Here is a 16,182-nt window from a genome sequence, read left to right as displayed (position 1 = left end):
ATAGTGCTCAGCCATTTGAACCATCCGAACCATCCGAAGGTTATGAGAATGGATGGAGGAACTCTCCATGGATATGAGGATATTTATGTGCACTCTTCCCACTCCACATTCCCGCAGCAATCTGACTCCATCCTATTTAGTTCATTTACTACGCCATCGGTCGACATGTGCACGTCTTGGAACCAGTTCCGACGCACCTCTGCGAGTTTTGGGAGGCAGTTAAGCGGTTATGGATTAAAACGGCTTTCAAAATGTTTTCCGTTTCTCGGAGTTCATGCAGTGACGTGTCGCCTCAGTCCTCAAAAAATAATTGCGTACTCGACACTCTTGTCTAATTCAGATGCCTGTACGAACCAAACGTTTCTCGCAAGCGAAGAATGGGCCCTAATGTGTTTCAATCACTATATTTGTTTCAATCACTAGATTTTATCGACTAAATAATCACTCTGTTTGTTTGCAACAGTATGACCATGCTGTTTGTTTGATGATGATTTTCCGCTGTTAAATATTGTTTTGATATATTATACATAATCATTTAAACAATATTCTGTCACTAGACGAACTAATGGCCCACACTATGTCTGTATTGGCGCAGTGTTCATCTTACCTATTATAGGAATTAACTTTACAAGACCCCTTTCCACTTTCGCTGAACTGAATTGCGCTATTAAATGACATAAATTTTCTCTCTTCTTTTCGCTCAACAGACAGTGGGAATGACTTGAACGAAGCCACGACATGCTCTGTAATCACGAGGCACATGAAGGAGTACGCCAAGGACTTCTGCAGTACGAAGACTCTGAAGAGAAGATTCCCCGTGATCGAGTGGTTGCCTCGCTACAGCTGGAACTACCTGCTACACGACATACTGGCTGGTTTCACTGTGGGGCTCACTGCCATTCCGCAGGGAATTGCCTACGCAGTCGTAGCTGGTCTTGAGCCACAGGTAATACCCAGTATATCTATAACAACCGTTCAAAAAACTGCACATCTTACAAATTTTTGATCTTTATCTCAGATTCTTGGAGCGCATAGTTTCACGTCTAGTTATAGTCTTCTTGCAAAATATCACCAACTTGAAAATAGATCCGATTCTGAGCCTAGTTTGTGCACCGGCATTTTTATAAGTGAGGACGGGATATCGACCATCGTCGTAAAAACTGGGTGGAGAATTTGGTGTGTGTGTGTGCGTGTGTGTGTGTGTGTGTGTGTGTGTGTGTGTGTGTGTGTATTGTTATTTGCTCCAACACCATTCTCTTCCAAAGCAGTTCTTTCACTTTTGTTACCGGTGAGATAGTGTCATATATGCTCATACGACCTTAAAGCCATTGATCGAATGTAGAAAGACAAAATAAGAAGTGTACAGTTGAACATCTGCATGGCTACTCTGCAATTCAGACTTCATTGCCTGGCAGAGAGTTTGTCGAACTAAGAGTACTTTCACACTGTCTATCTACTGCTTCACTTTCGAACAGCACCCCGAAAAACGAACACTTAAATATTTCCCGTGCGAGCTGCAATCTCTCTTATTTTATTACTATGATCATTTCTCCTTATGTTTGTGGGTGTCAACAATATATTTTCGCATTCTAAGGCGAAAGGTGGAGATGGAAATTTCGTGAAAAGATCTCGCCTTTGTTTGAATGATTGCCGGCCGCTGTGGCCGAGCGGTTCTAGGCGCTATAGTCTGGAACCGCGAGGCTGCTACGGTCGCAGGTTCGAATCCTGCCTCGGGCATGGATGTGTGTGATGTCCTTAGGTTAGTTAGGTTTAAGTAGTTCTAAGTTCTAAGGGACTGATGACCTTAGAAGTTTAGTCCCATAGTGCTCAGAGCCATTTGATTTTGAACGATTTCCAGCCCGTGTCGCGTTTCACATCCGTGACACACTCCCCCCTATTTCGCAGTAGTACAAAACGAGCTGCCCTGTGAACTTTCACATGCCATCCGTAAATCCTAACAGGTAAGAATACCGTACCGCATAGGAATACACTAGCAGAGGACGGACAAACGTAGTGGAGGCAGTATTTATATTAGATCTGTAGCACCTTGAGTGTTCTGCCAATAAAAGGCAGTCTTTGAATTGCCTACCCCACAGATCACCCATGTGATCGTTGTTATACCTTGATATTTTGCTGAAATGATAGCCTTTAGACTGACGTGATTTATCGTGTAATGTAAATTTAACGCATTCCTTTTAGTATTTATGTGGATAACCTCACATTTTTCATTAATTAGTGTCAATTGCCACATATCCCAACATGCAGATATCTCGTCTAAATCATTTTGCAATTGACATCATCATCTGCAGGCAATCTAAGATGGATGCTCAAATAGTCTCCTAAATCATTTATGTAGATTAGGAACACCAGAGGTCATGTAAAACTATTTTTGGGAACGACAGATATCACTTCTGTTGTACTCAATGACTTTCCGTCAATTACTACGAACTATGACCTTTCCGATAGATCACGAATCCAGTCGCACAGCTGAGGAGATATGGAGAATGAGAAAGCTTTTGATAGCAACGGCATCAAAAACTTTCTGGAAATCCAGGGATATGGAATCACTTTAGAGATCCCCTGTCGATACGAGTCTTCACATCATGAGAATAAAGAGCTAGTTGTGTTGCAAAAGAAAGATGTGATCTAAAACCATGCTGACTACATGCCAATTGATCGTTTTCTTTGAGGTAATTCGTAATGTTCGAACATGTTACTTGTTTAGCTACTCACTAACGTAGTGGTGGTGGTGGTGGTGGTGGTGGTGGTGGTGGTGGTACGAGCAAAAGAAAATCGATGTGTCGATTCTGAGTCACAGACACAAAGAGTAGCAGCAAACTTTTATTATACAGGTTATAGGTTTCAGTTTTACAACTTAATTTCTACTACATTCAGTCCATCTCTGAGGCTTGTAAACGATTCACACAAAGGTAAACGTTAACTCCGTCCACAGACCCCGGCGGACCCATCGGTACCTACCGTACAAACATTAACTTTTTTCTTGTAGTCATCTGGCTTTTTGGTTCACGAGACGATCGACTCACAAACTCCGGTAACAATTCGCTACTTGGAAGTCGTCAACCTTCCATCTGTTTAGAGCAAGATAAGGGTTACTGAAGGCTCTATTAGTATTGCCTTAGGAAAAAAGTAAGTTAAGTTTCGTGCCCGATGATCTGCAGCGTAGTCGTTAACACAGAAGCCAACTACTGGATCTTCACACTGCAGATTTACAAGCATCTCTAAGATTGAGGCAAGCGCTGTTCCGTGTACGCTTCCCAATGACTGACTGTCTCGTGGGGATCTAGTATGTTTCCAAATTTCAGGTCGTGGACAACGCAATATTCACAATCCTGTTTTCACAGGCCAGAATTTTCGGAGTGCTACAGCAGCGCACCATAGATTCGAACAGTCACTTGTCTCATCTGAACATAGAGATACCATCAACAATATCAATGCTATCCACATAGCGAAGTTTAGATTTAACTACGAATATCTGGAAGCGTAGGATAAGATATTACATAATATTTTCCTCTACTTTAATCCTCACAGCATTGACATGGAAATTCTGTTTATAAAATTGCCTGCACTGGCTAAGGAGATGTCAGGTGCTAGGCCACTGGATGGAAATGATTTCATATAAGCTAGGTGCATTTGCGAGTAATAACAGCGGGAATTTGTACATCGCTGTTTTCTGCTGAAAAGAAAGTTATTGCATAACGCAAATTTTCTGAAAGTTACACTATCTTGTACGAGGACGTGCTGAAAAGTAATGTCTCCGAACTTTTTTATATGAAAAAACTTAAAGCTTTTTAAATAAATCAAACGTTATTATCATTCTACATAATCGTTCTTCATGTCTACATATTTGCAATCCTGTGTCACTAGAGGGCTCCGAATTGTAGCTGTAACATGGTGGTGTGTAACTTAACTACGCCGGTGCGCGAGAAACAGTGTCCTGTAATCGATTTCCGAATTCGAAGAATTTGTCCACACATGAAGCACTCTCTCCATCAGCATAAAAATGCCAGACTCCACACGAGAGCTGCGACATATGCAACGAATCGACGCCTACGGTTCACTGTCTTCGATCATCCTTCACACAGTTCCGACCTGGCGCCATCCGATTGTCATCTGTTTCCAAAACTTAAAGAGCTACTTAGAGAACTGCACGTTGATAGTGATAAAGCAGTGCAAACAGAGGTGAGGTTGTGGCTCCGTCAGTAAAGTCAAACATTCTACAGTGACGGTGTCAAGTAACTGGTCTCTGGTTGGGAGAAATACATTCGTTAGCAGGATGATTTCGTTGAGAAATAAATATGTAGACACGAAGAATAAAGATGTAAAATGTTAGTAACGTTTGTTGTATTAAAAAAGCTTTAAAAGTTTTCATATAAAAAAGTTCGGAGGCACTACTTTTTAGCACGACCTCGATTAATAGAAAATTATAGAAACTCCCTATAATTGTTGACATATGATAAGAATGATTACAAGATAATAATTACGAAGAGGGATAAAATCCCAACGAATGAGGGTACGTAAATACACAAATATTTATGTCTTATGTTTACTAACAGGAAATATTGTAACCTGAATAATATTGTAGCACTGCATTTTAATACTATAATTTTTTATGACAAGTGATCAACATGTGATTTCCAAGAAAACGTTGGATGCATCTGTGCTTTGAAGTATATAAAGCTTTCTGCTTCGATGATCAAATGTGAGAGCGAGGTTTAACTGAAACGTGGGTGATGAACTGATTTTGTTGCATAGTCAGGAAGCAGTGTGTGTTGCGAAAACCGGCTACTGGCTGTGTGTGATGTGCTATTGGAAGTTATAACTTAGTCAACTGTGTAAACAAATACGCTTTTGTTAGTTGTATCTGTAAACGGGACTTGAATTAATTTATATATTTAATACCATTTCCGCGATACTTATTATGTAGTGGAACTCTTTAGTTCACAGTTTGCATTTAGAGATGACGTCATCTGTTTCATGCCAAGGTTGAGCTGCCTTGATTTTACTGTTCCTTAGACAGGTATGGAACAAGCTGCGATACTGTTTGCTCATTTCATAATGTGTTGTTTTAATCGACAGAAAATGTTGGCCAATACAGTCAGCAAATTTTTAACAAGTAAAAAGAAACATCTAGACAGGGTGGATGAGGAATCATGAGTTAAATATTTAATATTGTTGTATAAACGTAAAAAATCACCACAAGACTAAGAGAAATCAGAGATCAGCTTGTACAAGTTAAATAGGAAGTCTCCAGGGAAAGATAGGATCCCGAATGAATTGCTGAAGTATGGAGGATAGCCACTAATAGAACAATTAATGAAGTTCGTTAACGATGTTGTAACTGGTAATAAAATTCCAAACGATTGGAGAACTAGTATTAAAATTCTCAAGATACAAAAAAAGAGCAGTTTATCTTTGTTTTATTGATTTACAGAAGGTTTTCGATAGGTTTCAGTTAACAGAAGTGGTAATCCTGCTCTACAAAAGTGAGATTCCTTCCAGCTGCATAAAAACAGTACAGGACATTTATTCCAGCAGCTACATTCAGATGAAAATTGATTCCAGGTTAAGAAGCTGCATAGTAGTTAATAGTAGTAATAGACAAGGTGACTCTTTCAGCTCGCTACCTTTTGGTATAATCATGGACGAGGTTATAAAGAATGTATTGGCTAGTAGTTGTTATAGAATGGGGGACGAAGAAATAAGTCATTGGTTATGCTGACGATGCAGTTCTGCTGGTAAACTGTGAAGATAACCTGCAGAAACCTTTGCATATATTTAACGTGGCAGTCAAAAACCTACATATGGTCATATCCACTCAAAAAACCAAATGTATGACCATATCTGTGGAACCAATTAGATGCAAACTGGAAGTGGATGGAAAAATTATTCAACGGATAATAACACTTAAATATATTGGTATTGAGCTATCCAGCAGTGGTAATATCGAAAAGAAAGTTAGACCACAAGTATCAAAAGCAATTAAAGCGGCAGGGTGTGTAAATGACAGTATTTGGGAAACAAACATACACGAGAACATGCAAAGGCAGGAATACACTAAACAATGATGAGACCAATTATAACATACACAGCTGAGACAAGACGAGAAAAATACAGAACTATGACTTCTGGAAACCACAGAAATGAAAATTCTGCGAAGGATTACAGAGGAGACATTGAAAGATAGTGAGAAGTGGAAAACAATAGAAAAGGATTAAAGTGGACTCCATTAATGAGTGGGTACGTAAGAGGAAGTATTTTGAATTAAACTAACACTCAGACAGGATGGGTGTACAGAAGGTTGTGAAAATCGTAAGAAATACATTACGAGAAGCCAAAAGAAATATTGCCCGTCCAAGGAAAAAATAGAGCGACAAGCTCAGTGTGGACTGAGTGTACTGCAGGAAACGGGCTTTGGTCTCGGAAGAAAGTAAGAAGAAGAAAGAGAAACCGATCTATTCTGCCATGTCGTTCAGGAATGAAACAAGTGTGTTTCGCTTGATGACACAGTTTTTACCAACACTGGTTTCTTACATCTGGGAATCACAGTACGTTGCTATTGAGGTGCCTCTAAAATGTAGAGATAGCTATACAATCTTAATTATCACCTGTAAAAAAAGTAAGTTGCGTATTTAATATTTTGGTTCTATAATGCAAGAGCATGTCTGCAGCCTTGATTCACATGGAAATCCCCAAGCCACAGTATCGTATCACACGTTTAGAGGAGCCACCCATAAATAAAATGGAGGTGGGCTGTGCCTTTTTCTTTGTTGCTCCTGCTTTGAGATACGGTACTGTCGCAAGGGAATTTCCATTTGAACAACAATTGCAGACACGTAACTGCAAACAAAAAAAAGTTATGTAATTACATGCTTTCGAGGTGATAACTAAAATTCTATGACTAACTCTCGTACGGCTGTGGTACAATATGCTGGTCTACATCTACATCTACTCTCCTCAAACCACTGTGAGGAGCGTGGCCGAGGGTACTTCGCATTGCACCAGTTACTACGGCTTGTGCCCCTCCGACTCGAGTACGGAGGCGCTGTGATTAATCTAATCTTGTCCTCGTAATCCCTAAGGGAGCGATCGTTGGTTGATGTAGTATATTCCTGAATCCATCATTTAAACCTGGGTCTTGAAATTTCGTAAGTAACCTGTATGGGGATAGTTGGTGCCTATTAGTGACCGCTAGTTCGATGTTTTTAGGAGCTCCGCTACGTTCTCCGATGAGTCAAACAGACCTGTGACCATTCGTGCTGCCCTTCTCTGTATAATTTCAGTGTCCCCCTACTAGTCCTGTTAGATAAAGGTCCCACTCAATCGAGCAATATTCTAGGATAGGTACCACGGGTGTTTTGCAAGTCATCTCCATTTCCCTAATAGTCTAGCGATGTTCCGAAGTCTGAAACTATTTTACCTACGATTGAGTCTTCTTTTTGTACTCTTGGGATACCACATTTTTTCGATTGTGAAGAGCACGATTTTACATTTCTAAACTTTTATAGTAAGCTGTCAACCTTTGCCTCACTTTGAAATCTTATCAAGATGTAATTAAGTACTTGGGCAGCTTTTAACAGAGAGTACTTCATTACAGTTAAATGCATCAACTGAGAACAGTCTCAGGTTAATGTTAATGGTGTCTGAAAGGTCATCAATACACAACATGAACAACAAGTACCCAAACAAACTTCACTGCGACACAACGGAAGTTAACCCTACATCTGACGGTGCTCTTTATCCTAGATAATATGCCGCGTACTCCGTACCAAGAAACCGTCAATTCAGTCACAAACTTCGCTCGATACCCAATGCGATCTGTAGGGTGATTATAATTAAACTTCCGCTTCTTGAGGGGGCCCTTTCGAAAAATGAGTGATCATAGGACAATGAAACTGTTTTCAAACGCTTGTAGGGATATTTTTGAGTCATTTTTCTGACTGGTTTGATGCGGTCCGCCATGAATTCCTCTCCTGTGACAACCGCATCATCTCAGAGCAGCACTTGCAACCGACATCCTCTGCTGTATGCTGGATTTATTACAATCTCTGTCTTTCCCTACGGTTTTTACCCTCTACAACTCCTCCTAATGCCATGGAAGTCCTTCCCTGATGTCTTAACAGATGTCCTGTCATCCTGTCCCTTTCCTTGTCAACGTTCTCCATATATTCCTTTTCTCCGATTCTGCGCAGAACCTCCTCATTCCTTACCTTATCAGTCCACCTAATTTTCAATATTCCTCTGTAGCACCACATCTCAAAGGCTTTGATTCTCTTCTGTTCGGGTTTTCCCACAGTCCGTGTTTCACTGTTATACAAAGCTGTGCTTCTCGATTTGCTCTCAATCCATATTCCGTATCCAGGAGACTGTTATTCCATTCAGCAGATCCTGTAATTCTTCTTCACTTTCACTGGGGACAGCAATGTCATCAGCGAATCGTATCGTTGATATCCTTTCATCTTGAATTTTAATTCTACTTTTGAACATTCCTTTTATTTCCATCATTGCTTATTCGATATATAGACTAAACTGTAGGGGCGAAATAACTGCATCTTTGTCTTACACCCTTTTTGATCCGAACACTTCGTTTTTGGTCGTCCACTCTTATTATTCCCTGTTGGCTCTTGTACATGTTGTATATTACCCGTCTCTCCCTGCAGCTTACCCCTATTTTCCTCAGAATTTCGAACATCTGGCACCATTTGACACAGTCCACGCTTTTTCCATGTCGACAAATCATACGAACGCTATGTAGGAAGAGAAATAACGAATACACCATTGAAAGAAACACAATTTTAATTTCCAGAATGAGATTTTCACTCTGCAGCGGAGTGTGCGCTGATATGAAACTTCCTGGCAGATTAAAACTGTGTGCCCGACCGAGACTCGAACTCGGGACCTTTGCCTTTCGCGGGCAAGTGCTCTACCAACTGAGCTACCCAAGCACGACTCACGACCCGTCCTCACAGCTTTACTTCTGCCAGTACCTCGTCTCCTACCTTCCAAACTTTACAGAAGCTCTCCTGCTAGTTCTGCAAGGTTCGCAGGAGAGCTTCTGTAAATTTTGGAAGGTAGAAGACGAGGTACTGGCAGAAGTAAGGCTGTGAGTACCGGGCGTGAGTCGTGTTTGGGTAGCTCAGTTGGTAGACCACTTGCCCGCGAAAGGCAAAGGTCCCGAGTTCGAGTCTCGGTCGGGCACACAGTTTTAATCTGCCAGGAAGTTTCACAATTTTAATTTCTTCTTGAGAGGGTGACATTTGTTAATCGCTACCAAGTTTATGCCCCGAGTTAAAAACGTTGCTTACTGTGACGACCGTCTGCATCCACGAGAGACTGGAACCGCTCTGGAAGTATCACTTCACAAATGTTCGCAGCACTTATCGAACGGTGGACCATGGAATATTCAGCTGCCTTGAAGATCGCACATAGCGTCCAGCGTTCTCATCCATGGAAACTATAACTTCAACAATTTATGGCGCAACTGGCCGTCGGCCTGTACAAGGAGCAATTCCCGGATCGCTAGTTACGGTGGTGGAAATATTTATTGCATCACCATGAATGACTTCGTCTTTTTGTCTTTTGCAGCAGTTTGCTTCAGGTTATCTCAGTCCCATTGTTGCTAAACTTTGACACATTCTTGCCTTAATAATCTGACTTCTTCACGCATGTTTTCCAACAATACACAACTCTTTGTTGTTGTAGTTTGGTTTCACAATGAAACCAGTGTTTATATGGCTATTTTGAGTTGAGACTTTGCAGTGAGAAGATGGGCAGCTCAGTTGAATTAACGGCAGAAACGAAAGCTGCTATAATTGCTTATTCGTCTGTTGGTATCAGCATCAAAGAGATAGCCTCTAAGACAGGATTTAATCAGTCTACAATTTAGAGGTTACTAAAAAAATACAGGGAAAAATGAAATGTTGATCGTGAAGAAGGAAGAGGTCGGAAAATGGCATCTACTGCCAAATAGGACAGGGTATTGAAAATGCTTTCGCTCAACGATCGTCGCCTGTCACCAACTGAACTAAAGCGAGACTGGGAGGAAATGTGCGACATCTCAGTAACCATTAAAACGGCAAGAAATAAGACTACTGGTGGCTGGACTCTCAGCCCGTCGTCCTAGAGGGAAGCCTTTATTGACCAAGATAATGTGACAACAGCGACTCCGGGGGGGTGAGAGGCAGATGCGACATGGACACCAGAGATGTGGAACAAATTAATCTTTTCAGACTATTCCAAATTTAATCTGCATGGCTCAGATGAAAAAGTGTTCGTGCGTCAAAGAAAAGGTGAAGAATTTTTGCCATTATGCATTATATTAAGAATAAAAACAAATTGACTAAAATTATTGTGTGTATTCATTTCTGATAGAACTCTAGAGAAATCGGGCAAATTTAGCTCAGTTATGAATGGCCTGTAGGTGGCAGCATAGTACAGATGCACACATACCGTCGCAGTATCAGTATAAAGATGGCGGCCCCACTTGCGACTTGCACCAGGGAAGAGCAGCGTCCTGTTATTCGGTTTATGCGTTGTGAAGGTGTGAAACCTATTGAAATTCATCGACGATTGAAGGTTCAGTACGGTGATGCATGTTTGTCACAGCTGCAGGTCTATGAATGGAGTAGGAAGTTCGCAAATGGTGTGACTTCAGTGGAAGATGCTCCTCGTCCAGGTGAGGCACAACGAGTTGTGACTCCACAGAACATTGCAGCAGTTGAAACCATAGTGAAGGAAAACCGCCGAGTGACACTGAATGACATTGCAACATGTTTACAGGTTAGTCGTGGGTCAGCACACCACATTGTGCATGATGTGCTCCAGTTTCACAAAGTGTCTGCAAGATGGGTGCCACGGCAGCTGAATCCTGAAATTAAAGAACGACGTGTTGATGCTTGTGAAGAACTTCTTCGGCGCTTTGAACGAGAAGGTGAGGGCTTCCTTGCAAGAATCGTTACCGGGGACGAAACCTGGGTTCACTTCCACCAACCAGAAACGAAGAGACCGAGCAAGGAATGGCGCCATTCCTCATCACCAAGGGATTTTCATATGTTTGGACCACTCAGAGACGCAATGGGAGGAAAGAAGTTCCGTTCTGATGAAGAGGTACGCCACGCGGTGCATGAGTGGTTGCGCGGACTACCAAAAGAATTTTTTCTAAAGGAATTTATACATCTTGTAAGCGCTGGAGGACTTGCATTGAGCGTGGGGAAGATTGTGATGAAAAGTGATACAGCTTTGTAGCACTTCTGCACAATAAATAATACTTAAAAAAATATTTAAGGTTTTCATTTGACTCACCCTCGTATAAGTACTGAACTGCCTTGCAGAAGAAAGAATCTGAATTAGTGAAAGCGATGTCGGTGTTTCAAGTTCTCTTTCATGACGTCTGCTGTGGATTCAACCCACTAATGAGAATTTGAGAATTTTCCACTGTATAGATCTTCGATTTTTTTTTTTGTTTTTATTATTAGAGTTTGCCTGCAGTCCTTTGTTCTCTATTCATGTTGCGCTGTTAATAGTTTACAGTTGAACATTTCGCGATTTCATTCTTTCGATCAACACATTATGTGCTCTAAATGCTCAGTCGATTATAAGAAAATCACAACGTGGTTTTGGATTACACACTGCTGTTAATATTTGATGTTATTTTTGAAATAATTATTATTAATTAGTATTTTTGATGTCTAACCGAACTAAATTAGCCCTACGTTGTTCTTGTAATAATAGCACATAGTTTTATGATTTGATGTAAAAGTGGAATCGTTGTCACGTTTTTTAGTTAAAATTCCTGTGAACGTCGTCTAATTTTTAAAGTGCAGCTGACTTTACAGTTTGGTGTCTTTATTTTTAATTGCTCATGTCTCTTTTAGAATTGCTGAGTTACGAAGTGCATTATCTTTGCAGTATGGTCTGTATGCTGGCATCATGGGGGCCTTTTTGTACATTCCCTTTGGAAGCTGCCACAATCTCGTCATTGGGCCGACTGCTATCCTCGCGCTTATGGTGCAGAGTTCAGTGTCCAACTACGGTCCTGACATAGCTATCCTCCTTACTTTCCTGACTGGCTGCATCATTGCCCTTTTGGGACTTTTACATTTAGGTAAGTGTTCAGTGTCCGCAAGACATAACTGAACGATAAAAATAACGTACTTACATTGTAATTACTGTGATTAAGGACTAGTTGAAAGGGCTTTGCTAGTTCCCTGTACTCAAAATCGTGTACACCATCTGTGTGCGTCTAGTGTTGAACATGAAATTAAGTGTGAGGACGTTCTACGAATTTGTTGCGTATTGTGTATCTGAGGCGGCGACGTGGGTAGCAGCCCGATATTTGCCTGGGTGGATGTGGGGAACTGCTTAGAAGCCACATCCAGGTTAGGCGTCTCACCAGCCCTGATTATTAATCCGTGAGACAGATTCAGTCCTGAGCATGTTCGACACTCTGAATTCCGGAATCAGAGCGGTGACGTGCTCGGCTATCCGGGCAGGCAGAGCTATTTTCTGAAGAGTGAATCGAACCCAGACATTATCTTTATGAAACTAGAACCACCCATGACAAAGGTTTTATTTTACTATAATTCCGAGAAGATAGACTTTTAGGTCCTGAACAATTTTTTTCCGAAGGAACAAAGCAGAAAACGCAAATGGGAAGTAACCAATGAGACCACAAATGAAACTGAAAATATTTTAGCGAACAATAAAGAAACTGCCCAGGCTGTGACGGTCCACTTCAGAATTCCAAGTTAAATTATCTGTAAGATGCAGAGCCAAATAAATAATTAATTAAATAAAAATAAATTTTAATGGAACAAGTTTTTAAGAGGACGTATTCCAAGCTATTATTGCAACAACAAATTAGGTTCATTACAGATTAACGAGACGTTGAGGGTAGCAGTGGTATTATTTAATGTTGCCGATAACGTAAACCGTCATTCTGCGGTGAGGTAACAAAAGTCATGGCATAGCTCCTGATACCGTGTCGGACCTTGTTTTCACCAGCGTAGTGCAGCAACCCGACGTAGCATGGACTCAATACGTTGAAAGTCCCCTGCAGAAATATTGAGCCATGCTACCTCTATAGGCGTCCATAATTAATTTCACATTTCGCCACACTGTCCTAACGGACACATTCATCGCACATCCAACATTCATTTCTATGGTTATTTCACGCAGTATTTCTTGTCTGTTGCCACTGACAACTCTGCGCAGATGCTGCTACTCTGGGTCGTCAAGTGAAGGCCGTTGGCCACAGTGTGGTCCATAGTGAGAGGTAATCGCAGAAATTTGGTACTCTCTGCACACTCCTGACACAGTGGATCACGGAATCTTGAATTCCCTAACGATTTCCGAAATGGAATGTATCATGCGTCTAGCTCCAACTATCAGTCCCCGTTCAAAGTCTTTTAATTCCGGACGTGCGGCCATAGTCACGTCGGAAATCTTTTCACATGAAGCACCCAAGTACAATGACAGCTCCGCCAATACAGTGCCCCCTTATACCCCGTGTACGCAATACTACTGCCATCTGTATATATGCATATCGCTATCCAACGACCTTTTTTTTCAGTTCGCTGTACGTGTGTTGAGAGGACGAATGAGAGATACTACCTAGACTGATGACCCGGAATCGAGGTATCCTCCTTTTTGCAATTCAGAAACTAGTTATTTTCGCCAAGATAGCGTTTTCGTTGTAATGGGACCATTTGAACCAACTTTGAATGGTCCTTCGCGCTTGAATACACTAGAGGCTCTAGAAAAGCAATCATTAGAAGCTCTCCATTAGAAGAATACAGTGCCTCGAAACTAACTTTACAAGGCAGCGGGGCCGGTTCGAGAAGATTTTGCTACAAAAGTGACATTGTTTGGCGTCCCCCACCCCCACCACCTCCTTCAGACCATAGTTGCCTCTCCTTGGACTCTTGCCAAGACCTTTAAAAATAAGTATAAATCCACTGATCGCATAAATGATTCTTTTTGCTTTTAAGATATTTGCTACACAGATATTACTCTGTATCAGTAATAAATTTCTGAATCTTATTAGAGTTCTAAATATTAAAAGAAACAATACAAATCCATTTATGGTAATTCCTCAGACCTTCAAAAGTTTATAATCTAATTGGAAACAATTAAACCTATTATCTCAAATAAATCCGTGCGCTCAATGAAAGGAATGGACAGAAAGAATACATAAATTCTTGTTAGTTTTGGTTAATAATATAACTTTTAAGCCTATAATTTACAAATTCTTTCACTTTGTGGGACAGAAAGATCAAAATTTCATCTAATTTTATACTGACATGTTAAACAGTAATCTGCGTGTAGCATATGAAAAAATATCACCATAAAGTAGGTAAACTGTAGAAAATTTACGAATAAAGTAGTTGAAAATTGATAAACATGGTCAAATTTTTATATATGAAGTGGAAGGAAAACACAATTTGCATTTGATATGAAAGAGTATTCCATCAATAAAGTCACGTTGAATTCCTACAGTTGTACAGTGTCTGCATTGACAAATTTTCCGCCGCACGAATTGGCCGCGCCGTTTGAGGCGCCATGCACGGACTGCGCGGCCCCTCCCGCCGGAGGTTCGAGTCCTCCCTCGGGCATGTGTGTGTGTGTGTGTGTGTGTGTGTGTGTGTGTGTGTGTGTGTGTGTGTGTGTGTGTGTGTGTGTGTTGTTCTTAGCATAAGTTAGTTTAAGTAGTGTGTAAGTCTAGAGACCGATGACCTCAGCAGTTTGGCCCCTTAGGAATTCACACACATTTGAACATTTGACAGTATTTCCGTTGGATAAGAATATTAGATTGGCGTTTCTGTAGCCTTTAACTTAAGACTCTATCAGAATAGAATCTGAATGTGCTGAATTCATGATATCGATTTCAGTGGCCAAAGTTGACAGTCCATGTGATTGAACTTGAGAAATTGATGACCTAAGGTATGTCTTGAGTTTTGAAAAAACTTTTTTTTTCCAATAGATAAAATTAAGTCAAGGAGTTCCTGCAGAACATTTGTAGGATCATTGTCAGCATACACTCTTGAGATTACAATGATAAAAATTCTTCTGGGTGTTGTACCACGTCATAATACTGCCCTGAGGAAGGCCGTCGTAATACGGTCGAAACGTTGGTTTTAAGTTTATTATCAACATATTTTACACTAAGATGCAGTACAACACCAAGAAGAATTTCAGTCTTCATTACTCCTGCCACAGAAGCCTACGTAGTTGCGTCACTACTGTGATTATAAATCACCGATCACCACGATGGTCAGAAAGAGACATGCTGATGATGATAAACATATTGCATTTCAAATGAGTAAAACTGATGCTGAAGATGCATTTACTGTATAGTGAATATAAATACGGTGTTTTAATGTCTAAATGTGCGTTTGTACAAACAAGAGGTGCTGCATTGTGTTCTATTATATACTACAGTTTATCTCCATTACATTCGTTCTGCCCCCCCAGGGGGTCCACAACTCTTTTGTGGATACGTGCGTAGCGAGCACGGGACCCCGAGCTAATGTGGCCCTCCTTCCTTTCCGGGCTGCATACCCTCCCTTTCCGCATCCTTCCCCGTCCCCCATCTTCGCCCCCCCCCCCTCACCCCTGGCTCTTTCCTTCCCTTTCTCCCCCTCTGGGAGTATGGTTTGTGCCTACGTCCGGAGATGGACGCTCGAAACTGTTACAATTCCTAGCTTTCTACACTTGCAAGTCTTCGTCCTTCCTCTGTCCTTCTCTTTTCCTTCCCTCTTCTCTCTGTCCTTTTCTCCGCTGCGGCGTTTGAGACCCCTCTTCTTTCCTTTCCCTTTCTCTTTTTTCCTCCCTGTGCGTGTCTGAAGGCCGACCCACGCACTTCCATGCGTAGCCGGCGATGGGGTAACGCGTAATTCCCCGCCCCGGGTAGACAGGTAGGACACATACGTACCCCCTGGTAATGGCCAGGCCCAGGGAGGGGTGATTACCCGAGCTGATACCTCCCGAAAGTGCCGATTGGTCCCTCCGTCCGTTTGTCGGGAGGTGTGACCTGAGGTGTGAACAATCACCTAAGGCGGGAGTGCCCTCAGAGAGGGCCCCCACAAGGGAGGAGCGCGCCATCGAAGACGCCGGTAATCATGGGGGATTCTTCCGCAATGGTTTCCTCACCTTCCACTATGTCTG

The 16,182-nt window shown here is 41.5% G+C and overlaps 1 protein-coding gene across 3 annotated transcripts in view; it reads left to right on the top strand.

The window, feature by feature from the left end:
• The window catches only part of LOC126458160 (sodium-independent sulfate anion transporter-like), a 212,469-nt gene that overhangs the window by 126,324 nt on the left and 69,963 nt on the right, over nucleotides 1-16,182 (top strand). For all 3 annotated transcript variants that reach the window (XM_050095027.1, XM_050095028.1, XM_050095026.1), the window contains exons 2-3: nucleotides 708-946; nucleotides 11,926-12,121. In XM_050095027.1, the coding sequence (XP_049950984.1) occupies nucleotides 708-946; nucleotides 11,926-12,121 (435 nt within the window). The remainder of the gene's footprint in view (nucleotides 1-707; nucleotides 947-11,925; nucleotides 12,122-16,182) is intronic.

This window comes from Schistocerca serialis, chromosome 2 (genome assembly GCF_023864345.2).
Source record: "Schistocerca serialis cubense isolate TAMUIC-IGC-003099 chromosome 2, iqSchSeri2.2, whole genome shotgun sequence".
NCBI classification, from domain to species: domain Eukaryota; kingdom Metazoa; phylum Arthropoda; class Insecta; order Orthoptera; family Acrididae; genus Schistocerca; species Schistocerca serialis.
This window is presented reverse-complemented; position numbering and strand designations above follow the sequence as displayed.